The sequence below is a fragment of the Lithobates pipiens genome, unplaced genomic scaffold (assembly GCF_037356315.1).
Source record: "Lithobates pipiens isolate NorthernLeopardFrog02 unplaced genomic scaffold, aLitPip1_a1.2 Scaffold_22, whole genome shotgun sequence".
NCBI lineage: Eukaryota > Metazoa > Chordata > Amphibia > Anura > Ranidae > Lithobates > Lithobates pipiens.
Window position 1 is genome coordinate 25,785,380 of NW_027507784.1, and position 12,856 is coordinate 25,798,235.

General features: G+C 39.9%; 1 protein-coding gene across 10 annotated transcripts in view; it reads left to right on the plus strand.

Moving 5' to 3' along the window:
* The window catches only part of LOC143923449 (interferon-induced very large GTPase 1-like), a 43,226-nt gene extending 32,565 nt beyond the window's left edge, over window positions 1-10,661 (plus strand). For 3 of the 10 annotated variants that reach the window (XM_077447129.1, XM_077447134.1, XM_077447135.1), the window contains 3 exons: window positions 1,177-1,326; window positions 2,788-2,838; window positions 6,220-10,660. In XM_077447129.1, the coding sequence (XP_077303255.1) occupies window positions 1,177-1,326; window positions 2,788-2,838; window positions 6,220-10,577 (4,559 nt within the window). In that variant the 3' untranslated portion in view covers window positions 10,578-10,660. Of the gene's footprint in view, window positions 1-1,014; window positions 1,066-1,176; window positions 1,327-2,787; window positions 2,839-6,216 lie in introns of all 10 variants that reach the window. The other 7 variants (XM_077447130.1, XM_077447128.1, XM_077447133.1 and 4 more) reach the window with 5 other exon arrangements.
* Window positions 10,662-12,856: the final 2,195 nt, after the last annotated feature.

Below are 12,856 nucleotides of genomic sequence, written 5' to 3' on the forward strand. Positions count from 1 at the left end.
TATATGATATTTTCAACATTTGACTTAGACGGTCTATTTGATGCTTATATAGTGCGATATTGCATTTTAAAGTGGAGTTCCACCCAAAAGCGGAACTTTCGCTCATCGGATTCTCCTCCCTCCGGTGGCACAATTGGCACCTTTAAGGGGGGAGGGGGGTGCAGATACCTGTCTAATACAGGTATCTGCACCCACTTTTGGGAATACACTCCTGCGGAGTCACGCCCCTTCCCGCACCCACACCCACAAACACACAGGTCCCAGGAGATAACAGGGACCATTTAGGATGCGTGACTCGTGCATGCGCATTAGGGAACATTACGGCTTCACTTCCTGATTCCCTCACCGAGAATGGCGGTGACAGCAGCCGAGAGCCGAGCGATTGATCAGCTTCGGCTGCCGACATCGCTGGACTCCAGGAAAGGTAAGCTGCTGGCTTTTAATATTTTTTTTTTTTTTAGGTGCACTCCCCCGCTTTAATTTTAATTTTCTATTTCTAATTGAAGTAATTCAGTAATTCATTTGTTACTCTTTGAATATGTACCACAATCTTTGTAAAATTCAGATTGTTCTTCTTTATTTTATTCAAAACAATAAACAAATTTGACAAGGAAAATGGCAGCCTCCAGCAAGAAGAAACGGGAGCAATGCTGGGGGCGATTTACAGCACACACTCATTTTTGTAGCATAATTATTCATGTAAAATGCATGTTCCTTGCCAAAGAACATTATTTTTTTATCAAGTTATGAGTACATTTCCACTTTAAGGGGAACTCTAGATATCAGCAATGAAACAATTTAAATTTTAGCATTTAAACCGCCCGGATGTAATGCTTTCAATGTGTAAATTAATTTGGTTTCTCTCCTGGAATTGTCCCTGATAATATTGGATCCCCTCCAGGAAGGTAAAATCATATCCTCCCCCAACAAATTGCAAAATAACAAGTATATTGGTTATTCAGCCCCTCTTATATACCTTAAAGGATGCATAACTGATGTGTTTTCTGTTTTTAGAGGTGGATTTCCCTGAACCCAGTTCTAAAAAACGACGGGAGCATGCACTGGGTAAAATGCATTATGAAATTATTTTAGCCTTTGTCATATATAATTATATACCGTATGTGTATATATTATATTTTGAAAAGCTAACCATTATTTTTTTTACATCTTTTACAGATTCATCTGTCCCTCGAAGTAAACAACAAAAAAATGAAAAATGGAATAAAGATGTCACCCCAACACAGAGTTACAGTATTAGATCACACGCCTCCACTGCAGTGCCCCACAATGCATATGATGCACATGGCAGTGTGCTGCTTTCAAAAGGTATAGGTTGGCTTACCACAACATTAATGCGTGACATGCATGTAACACACCACAAAGTATGTTAACATGTGAAGGGAACCTTAAAGGGTATAGGAAAATAGTTAAAAAAAAAGATATTAAATTAAAAAATAGCACCTAGGTTAAAAAGTGAAATAGTGCATCTGCAATAGCTAGGACATGGGCATATGAATGTGATATGTAAGTAAATAAAATGCTAATTCCTTAGATAAAATGTTTACAGCAAAATTAAAGTGCAAAACCACATATATATATATATATATATATATATATATGTGTGAATTAAAAAAGATATATACATTGAAATGTACTTTTGCTTTACTGATTTATTAATCACCTTGTTTTTAAACTAGACTGAGAGTCAACAATCTACTTTTCTCTTTCTTTTCAATTATATGATATTTTCAACATTTGACTTAGACGGTCTATTTGATGCTTATATAGTACGATATTGAATTTTAAAGCGGAGTTCCACCCAAAAGCGTAACTTTCACTCATCGGATTCTCCCCCCTCTGGTGGCACAATTGGCACCTTTAAGGGGGAGGGGGGTGCAGATACCTGTCTAATACAGGTATCTGCACCCACTTTCGGGAATACACTCCCGCGGAGTCACGCCCCTTCCCGCACCCCCCGCTGTCTCCTGGGAAACACACAGGTCCCAGGAGATAACAGGGACCATTTAGGATGCGTGACTCGTGCATGCGCATTAGGGAACATTACGGCTTCACTTCCTGATTCCCTCAACGAGAATGGCGGTGACAGCAGCGGAGAGCCGAGCGATTGATCAGCTTCGGCTTCCGACATCGCTGGACTCCAGGAAAGGTAAGTGTCCATTTATTAAAAGTCAGCAGCCACAGTATTTGTAGCTGCTGGCTTTTAATATATTTTTTTTTTTAGGTGTACTCCCCCGCTTTAATTTTAATTTTCTCTTTTTAATTGAAGTAATTCATGTGTTACCCTTTGAATATGTACCACAATCTTTGTAAAATTCAGGTTGTTCTCCTTTATTTTATTCAAAACAATAAACAAATTTGACAAGGAAAATGGCAGCCACCAGCAAGAGGAAATGGGAGCAATGCTGGGGGCGATTTACAGCACACACTCATTTTGGTAGCATCATTATTCATGTGAAATGCATGTTCCTTGGCAAAGAACATTATTTTTTTATCAAGTTATGAGTACATTTCCACTTTAAGGGGAACTCTTGATATCAATAATGAAACAATTTAAATTTTAGCATTTAAACCGCCCGGATGTAACGCTTTAAATGTGTAAATTCATTTGGTTTCTCTCCTGGAATTGTCCCTGATAATATTGGATCCCCTCCAGGAAGGTAAAATCATATCCTCCCCCCACAAATTGCAAAATAACAAGTATATTGGTTATTCAGCCCCTCTTATGTACCTTAAAGTATGAATAACTGATGTGTTTTCTGTTTTTAGAGGTGGATTTCCCTGAACCCAGTTTGAAAAGACCACGGAAGCATGCAATGGGTAAAATGCATAATGAAATTATTTTAGCCTTTGTCATATATATATATATATATATATATATATATATATATATATATATATACAACATTAATGCGTGATATGCATGTAACACACCACAAAGTATGTTAAGGTGTGAAGGGGACAGGAAAATAGTTTAAAAAAAATATATTAAATTAAAAAAATAATAATGATAAGACAGCATATACAATTGCTACACAAGTTATATTGTAATGAAATATTATTAAAAATTCCTTTTCTATTTGCAGCCGCTGTAATTTTCTGTAAAGTTAAACGCAATATGGCTACCTGTAGATGTTCCATACATAGTTGGTATACAGAACGCCCCCCAAAAATGTCACTTTCTGCTTGAGTGATTGGCTCGCTGATTTTTTTTTTACAGAAGTCTGCACTAAGATTCAGATTTTAGGCATCCTCTGAAACAAAAATTTAATTTTTGGTGAGATAATATCAAAGGGCTAATTACTTCTAAAGGTATGCAGACCCTGCAGCTTCTCTCATTAGACTTCTGCAGATGCTTCAACTGACTAATGCCCCATACACACGGTCGGACATTCCAACCACAGAATCCATTGGATTTTTTCAGATGTTTTTTTGGCTGAAACTTGTGTTGCATACAAGTTGAACTAAGTTGTCGGAAAATCCGATCGTTCAGGACGAAGGGACGTACAAAACGTACGACACGACTACGTAGAGGCCAGTAGCCAATAGCTTTCGTCTCCATATTTTTTCTGATCATGCATGACACTTTGTGCGTCAGGAATTCTCTACACACGATCGGAAAAAGTCAGATCAGATTTTGTTGCTGTTGGGAATTCCGACGGAAAAAGTCCGATAGAGCTCACACACGATCAGATTTTCAGACCTCACTCCAGAGTCTTGCTCCTGTGGATAGACATAAATATATATATATATATATATATATATATATATATATATATATATATATATATATATATATATATAATGTTTGGGAGTTCTAAGACATTTTCTAGCAAAAAAATTGTACATGTGAACAAAAAGTACGAGAAAATGCCCCAAAATGGTACGGTACGGTACTAAATGAAATATAGATTTAGTCCTAATATGAGTGCAAAACTTTTTTGAAAGGTTCAATCCTATGGTGGAATCAATAGTTAAAGAATGATAGAAGCATACTACTTCTACTTTAAAGCCTAAGTTCAGGAAAAACATAAAAAAAAAAAAAAAATAGCACAAGTGACGGTTCTTATGTTTAATCCAAAACATCCCCTGCGTTGGTGACAGCATAGTAATACTTTCTACTCGGGACCTCCCTTATGCACTCTGCAGCCATAATATTCCAGTGCTGTGGGGGTTAATAAAGCCCAGGGACCTCTCAAAGTCATTCGTCTAGAGTGCCAGCTATGCCTTTTCTTTCTGCCTGAACTTTTGCACGATAGTCACATTTTTTCGAGTATCACCTGTATAGCTTCCATGAATGAAAACACTCTATAAATGAAGGAGATAAAGCGGTTACAGTATAATTAGGGCAAAGGCTGGTGGGGGAAAGGAATGAGAGACACAGAAAGTGAAAGAGAGGAGGAGAGAGAGGGAAATGTCTATTGAGAGCCAGTTTAGTAGAAAAAGGTAAAAGGAAGGTAAAAGGTAAAAAGCAATATAGTCCCTGAATTTTTATAAGAACAATACATTTCATAACACATTTTACAACCCTCTGGGGCTAAATTGGTCACAATGCTTATGCCAGATTCACACAGTTGTGTTGTGGTAAAGACACCTAAATGCTATCCTGCTATCCCAACACATCTTTCTCAATACACCTGCATGCAGAACACCATAACAAAGAGCAATGCACTGCCATGCACTGAGGTATGCTGCATTGGTAAAAAATAGATAGTGCATGCAACTATTTTGTTGAATACTGGTGCATTAGGAAGTCCATTACAATGAATGGGCTGCCTAATAGCATGTTAACACTGTATAAATAATAATAAAGTCATATTGCACTATTCCATATGTATAAACATAAAAACCATACAATATACATCCAAAATTCTGAAAAATTACAAGCAACAGTGATAATTGTGATTGTAAATGTGTAAAGTGTCCAAAATAGACTTGAAATTCACGTATTCAAAAAGAATTGATAGAGTAGTCCTTTGATATGATAATAATCCCAAAGAGTCTTTCTGTTGCCACCAACACCTTAGTGCTCACAGAACTCATAGGTACATAAAATAAGCCTTGTATCAACCTCCAATATGGGTAAGATGGACTATCCCTCCAGAGACTCCTCTGCTTATCCTTAGCTAGAGGTCCAGACTCACCTATAAAGACGAAGTCGACAAAAGAGCCTCCATTAGCGTAGTACCAATAAAAAAAAAAAAACAATTAAAACAATAACTGCTCACATCTAAATTCAGCAAGTTGCCCTTGAAAGAATAAAAAAATTGTAGTTTTTAGTCTCTTACGTCACTTCCGGTCCACTGTATACTCCGGTCATGCCCTACGTGTTACGTCACGTGACTTCTTCGTTTTGGATGTATATTGTATGATTTTTATATTTACATATATGGAATAGCGCAATATCACTCTATTATTATATATGCTTGTGAAGTTGTGAATTCATCAGGTATTGCAGCAATTCTTCACAAGGCTATTTGGATATACATTTTCCCATAGTAGCTCAGAGGATCACTTATTACTTATGCTAACACTGCACTAGAATTATTGTATGCTGCCAATGCTAAGTTTTTTTCCAAATTTGCTAGTTGCTTGGCTGTCTTTGGCTACAATATTTTAAGCCACTGATCTGGAACAGGCATACAACTGGAGGAATTATCTGGTTATATGCTCCAGGTCAGCGATTGAGAAAGTACCAGTTTAGAGGGGATTGATAGATCAGTATGTGGGGAAACTGGGACTTTCAAAACAGAGGTCTGAAATTGAAGTCTAAATATTACCACTGTATAATTTTCATTTAAGCTGAAAGTATTATGGGAGAAAATCAGAAGGCTCAGGGTTAAACTATACAAAAAAATAGGGATTTGATCCCACAACACAATAAAGCCAAGAACTTAGACACTCTGTGCCCTTTTCTTAGATAATAACAACCAGATAAATCTTTAGTGGTATTTATGATTGTTAATGTTTTTAATGCAGCTTTTTTTTTAGACTAGCTAAGAATAGTTAAACATATTTGAATATGGTTGTACCACCATCCTTATATATACTCAATTTGTCAATCTTTGTTATATTTAAAAAATAATAAACAAATTTGATGAGAATAGTTAAACACATATATCATATATGAATGTACTCGTACCTTTTTGGCTGTGGTTGTTGGTGTTGTTTTTCATGACTCTCTGCTGCTTCCATTTTCAGATATTTCACTCCATCTCCAAACGATCAAAAAGGAAAGTTGCACACAGAATAAAGCAGCTTTTTTACAGTTTATCGAAAAGGTAGTGAAGTTGGATGGTACTGCACGGAGCAACAATCCTTTTGAAATGGACTGGCAAACTACGGCAGCCATAGATTTTGATAATGATGTTGATAATTCATTTCATGCTTCAAATCCTTGTGATATTCCATGTTACATTTTTAATACATTTTATACAGACTACATGTTACAGCAAATAATTACAACCAAAATGGCCATGTTGCAGTTTGCCATCCCTCTGCTGCTTCCTAATGATAAGGGGACACGCTGGACCTTCATGCTGTGGGCGATGAGGGACATTGTCAAGCGTTGGAGACCTAAATTTTTAACAAACACAAAAGGGTTCAGAGAGGACAACCTAGTAAATATTCCTATGCCTTTCTTCTCTTTTATCAGATTGGGTGAATGTGGCTTATCGAAGTCTAAAATTCTCAATCAGGTTCTTAGTCCCACCCAACAAATTCACAATTTCTTTATACATAGAGATATGGATGGGGGGAACATTACAAAGGAGAGTTCAGATGGACTGGTAGAGATAAGTTGGTACTTTCCTTCAGGGCAGGAAGCTGTAGATGTTTTCAGTGAGCCCTTAGCAGTCACCAATCTTCGGGGAGACCTGGAATCTCACGACGATCAATTCCAGTTCTTGTTATCCATATCATCTGCCATGTTCATATTTGTTGAGACTATTAATGAAGAACAATATAAACTGCTTTCGGTTTTATCAGAAAAAAAAGACACACAGTACTTCTTTATTATTAATGCAAGCAATGTAAAACCAGGCGAAGACACGCTGAAATTATTAGGAAAGTTATCAGAAGATCTAAAGCTGAAGAAAATGAATGTGATAATTAAAAATAAAAATGTGAATGACTCACAGGTTGTACTGAAATTGCAGTCAACGATGAAAGTGTTGCTTACAAACAACACAAAAGTTTTAAATTTGCATGAAATTGCAGACAGGACGAAAAATGAAAATGAAATTCGGGAAAATGAAAAACAAATTTCAGTCGATGAGGGCTCGTTCATCTTAATATCAAAAGAAGCCAACAATATTATAGATCAGATTAAGGACATAACGCAATTTAAGAAGGAAACAATGAAACTACAGGGAGACCTTTGGAGACAAATAACCAAAGCAGAGAAGGAATTGTCCAGAATGAGAGAACTTGGTGATAAAGATCCAGAGCAATATAAATCAAAACTTCAAACAGACATACATGATCTTCGAAGGAAGCAAAGTTACCAAAAAATGCCTAAAATCCTTGAAATGTTTACAGATGCAATGGCAAAGCAATCTCCCACAGAGAAGAAGCTTTTCATAAAATGGTTGGCAATTCATCTTGAAAAAACTGGTAGAAGTAATCTTTCGAAGTTGCATGGAGAGTATAGAGAAAAATTAGAGGATTTATCAAATAATGCAAATGAGCTAAAAAACATAGACCAAAGGATAGCGGATAGTAGCTTAGGCATTGAACATTTCCTTCGTGAGCTGGGGCAGTTTTATGAAGCAGCAAAGTTCATGGGTCACGCTACAGAAAAAAATTATAGCAAACTACCCAAAATAGTGTCAGATATGCTATTTAATGGGTTTCCATTAGAGCTGATTGATGGAGACGCTTCTAACATTCCGTTGCTTTGGATAACTGATGTTCTAAAAGAATTAGATATTAAGACGGGAGGGAAAAGTAGAATACGAGTGATAACTGTACTGGGGGTGCAGAGTACAGGGAAATCCACCCTCCTAAATACCATGTTTGGTTTGGAGCTCCCAGTAGCCAGTGGGAGATGTACAAGGGGAGCATTTATGACCCTTATAAATGTAGATAAGGATTTCCAGGAGGAGCTGGACTGTCAGTTCATCTTGGTGATTGACACTGAAGGGCTGAAATCTATGGAACTGTCTTCCCTTGATGGCAGCTATGAACACGATAATGAACTTGCAACCGTGGTGGTTGGGTTGAGCGACATCACCATCATCAATATGGCCATGGAAAATACAGAGGAGATGAAAGACATTTTACAGATTGTAGTTCATGCCTTTCTGAGGATGAAAGAAGTAGGAAAGAAACCGAGCTGCCAGTTTGTACACCAGAATGTGAATGATGTATCCGCTCATGTGAAAAACCAAAGAGCCAGACAGAAATTTCTTGAACAACTTAATGAACTGACTAAGATTGCAGCAAAAATGGAGAAAAGAAGTGGTATAGCTAGCTTTTCTGACATTATTTACTGTGACCTTGAACAGAACTCTTGGTACATTCCTGGACTGTGGCATGGCATACCCCCCATGGCTTCAATAAACATAGGTTACAGTAACAATATAAAAGAATTAAAAAAGTCCATAATTAAATCCTTGCAGTCTATGCCTGGAAAGCCACAAACAATCTTGGAGTTCACTGAATGGTTAAAAAGCTTGTGGAATGCTGTGAAACATGAGAAATTTATTTTCAGCTTCAGAAATCGATTGGTGACTGAAGCCTACAACCAGCTCTGCATGGAGTACTCAGACTGGGAATGGAGATTCCAGAAAAATGCTCATCACTGGATGATAAAAACTGAGACTTTAATATATAATCTGTCCTCTGACAAACTAGAGGAGGAGACCTGGAACAAAATTATAGATGAAATGTATCGATTGTTAGATAAGGAGGAGGAAATTATGTCACGATCACTTGAGAATTACTTTGAACACGACTATGACAATGCTCATCTTTTGGACATGTTCAGAGGAGACTTTTTTAGGAGCGTCAACTACCTCAGGAAAGAGCTGGGAAATACTCTAATTACCAAATGTGAGAAAACAATGCGCATCCAGAAAGAAAAATGTGAAATACAAGCCATGCAAGAGCGATACATAAATATGATTGAGACAAAAGTGGCAGAAATAATGGACCATAACCGAAGGAACAAAGTCCATATCAGTCCTGAGCAACTAAAGAAAGAATTTGAAATGATGTGGAAAAGTATTTTAGATAGATTACGGCTAAGTAAACTGGAGAGTCAGGATATTGAACAAATCATCATCCAGCAGCTGACGCATGATATGAAGAATGATGAACAGGCTCTCAAAAAGTTGAAAACTATCACAAGCCTTGCTGCATATAAAGAGGGATTTATAAGCAATGAAATACGTCTTTCCATCAAATCTAATGAAGAAATTACCCTCATACATACTCTGGCTTCTTCTTTACTCCAAAAATGTAAAGATTATGTCTTTAAGTGTGTTAATACCGGAGAAAACTTTAATGAAATGTTGTCCCAAGAATTGCTAAGAATCATAAACAAAACTTTGAATAGACAAGATGTTAACCATTTCACTATTATCAAAGGATTTGAACTGAATTTAAAGCTTCATATTTTGGGAATTGCTGCTCCTGAATTTCAGAAGATGCACAATGACTTTGTCCAAAAAAATGACCCCAGAAGCTGTCTGGAGATGCTGAGACCAGAATACTTTTCTATTTTCCAAAGTGTGTTTGAGAAAAGGAATGAATGCCAGCGACGAGCCGAACAATTTTGTGAACTTTGTTTAAAGCCGGCAATCATCGATCACATCAACAGACATCTTGGAAAGGAAATAGTGGAGGAGATTTTGCAGAAAGGAGGTCCATGGGAATTTAAGAGTCATACTGTATTTCAGAGCATGTTGCTTGAAGAGTTACTACAAAAGAAATCATGTGAAAAATACACAAACTACATCAATGGTTATGAAATTTTTGTTGAAACATGGATTTTCCAGTACATTCTTAAACTCCTTAAGGATCAAAGACCTCTTCAGGCTTTGCAATTTGGAATTTTGCAATCATTGGCTGAGAAAATAATGCAAGTTCTAATTAATTTAGGTACTGTTCAATTCAGTAATGTGTCAGTATTTTTAGCAACGTTTTGCAATATTTTGAAAGAAGATCTGGTTATTTCTCAGAATAATTTAAAAGTTGTCTCTTTCCAAAGTAATGTTAATATAGGAAAGTTTATTAATGACATTGAGGCATATCTTCCAGACTTACTGAAAGAATTACAAATGCAAATGACCTCGGCAAGTGCCAGTTCTGTTTTTTCACAGCTGAACTTGAAGCCTCAGGAGGAACTGGCCAAGAAGGTGATGGGATGCGGCAAGCAGTGTCCATTCTGTAAAGCCCCCTGTGAAGCTGGAGGAGCTGACCATAAAGAACATTTTGCTTCGCGACATCGGCCAAGAGGATTAGCACAACACAAAGATGAACAGACAGGAGCTCTGGACCATACAATATGTTCTACAAATGTTATCTCCAATAGGAGTTTTAGGAATGCTGACTAGTGATGGACGAACTTCCGACGGGACGTTTCGCGAACGCGAAACGCGAACGGGCACAAACGTTCGCGAAAACGACCGTTCGCCGCGGGCTCCATTGACTTCAATGGGAGGCGAATTTCGCAAACCTTTAGGTCGAATTTGCGGCCACGGGGTAATTATTAGGGGGTAGCACGTAGTCCCACCACCTGGACAATAGCATAATACATGTATGAGGTGAATTTGGGATCGATAACTACAAGCATTTTTTTTTTATTTGGGAAATTGTTCTGACAATTCAGGACTATGGAGCTAATGAAGGCAATGGAGGAGAGGGAAGGTCAGGGACCAGGGTAGGCAAACAAGAGGGTGCAGGAGATACAGAGCACTGACAGCAGCACCGTAATACAGAGCACTGACATCAGCACCGTGACATACAGCGCTGACAGCAGCTCCGTGACATACAGCGCTGACAGCAGCTCCGTGACATACAGCGCTGACAGCAGCTCCGTGACATACAGCGCTGACAGCAGCTCCGTGACATACAGCGCTGACAGCAGCTCCGTGACATACAGCGCTGACAGCAGCTCCGTGACATACAGCGCTGACAGCAGCTCCGTGACATACAGCGCTGACAGCAGCTCCGTGACATACAGCGCTGACAGCAGCACCGTGACATACAGCGCTGACAGCAGCTCCGTGACATACAGCGCTGACAGCAGCTCCGTGACATACAGCGCTGACAGCAGCTCCGTGACATACAGCACTGACAGCAGCTCCGTGACATACAGCGCTGACAGCAGCTCCGTGACATACAGCGCTGACAGCAGCACCGTGACATACAGCGCTGACAGCAGCTCCGTGACATACAGCGCTGACAGCAGCTCCGTGACATACAGCGCTGACAGCAGCTCCGTGACATACAGCGCTGACAGCAGCTCCGTGACATACAGCGCTGACAGCAGCTCCGTGACATACAGCGCTGACAGCAGCTCCGTGACATACAGCGCTGACAGCAGCTCCGTGACATACAGCGCTGACAGCAGCTCCGTGACATACAGCGCTGACAGCAGCTCCGTGACATACAGCGCTGACAGCAGCTCCGTGACATACAGCGCTGACAGCAGCTCCGTGACATACAGCGCTGACAGCAGCACCGTAAGCAGCCCCAGGAGGAAGTCAGCACAGCACAGGGATGGTGTGATCCCCTCATAATAAGAACCCCCAGGAGGAAGTCAGCACAGCACAGGGATGGTGTGATCCCCTCATAATAAGAACACCCAGGAGGAAGTCAGCACAGCACAGGGATGGTGGGAACCCCTCATAATAAGCAGCCCCAGTAGAAATATGACACCGCTCAACCTCTTCAAAGAGGAGGGTAGGGGCATATAGTACGGTGTGCTTTTTTGGGTCAGGGAAGTGAGCCAAATGAATTAAGAAGGTCTGTGTGCTTGATTCCAAAAATTGTTTATAGACATATACATGGTCTACTGATCACATGTGTTGAATTCCTCCGAGATCCATGCCTCATTCATTTTTAGAAATGTGAGGTAGTTAACACTGTGGTGAGCTAGGCGAGTACGCTTATCGGTCACAATCCCCCCTGCTGCGCTGAACGTCCTTTCGGACAGGACACTGGATGAGGGGCAAGCCAACAGTTCGATTGCAAATTGGGCAAGCTCTGGCCAGAGGTCAAGCCTGCCCACCCAGTAGTCTAGGGGTTCATCACTCCTCAGAGCGTCCACATCGGCCGTTAACCCAATGTAGTCGGACACCTGACGGTCTAGGCGTTCCCTGATGCTGGATCCGGATGACACCTGTCGATGGGTCGGCTGAAAGAATGACCTCATATCCGAAGTCACCAACACATCTTCAAACCGGCCTCTTCTTGCAGGCGCTGTTGGATTGGTACCCGCAAATCCTTCTCTGGGAGTGGGAATTGCTCCTCTGCCAGCGCACGCAAAAGCAGAATGCAGCATTTCTCGAAGCAAGGCCTGGAAGTGCTGCATTCTGACAGCCCTCTGCGACGGCGGTAACATTTCCGCCATTTTGTGTTTGTACCGGGGGTCTAAGTACGTTGCCACCCAGTACTGGTCCTTGACCCTCATGCTTTTTATACGGGGGTCCCTATTAAAACACTGGAGCATGAAGGCCCCCATTTGCACTAAAGTGGAAGCGGTGTGGTGGCCTGGCTCCTGCTCATCATCCAGGATAATGTCGTCCTCTTCATTCTCCTCTCCCCATCCTCGCACAACAGGGATCCCAGAAAGGTTTAAAGCATGCTCTTCTTGCTCCTGCTCATCCGC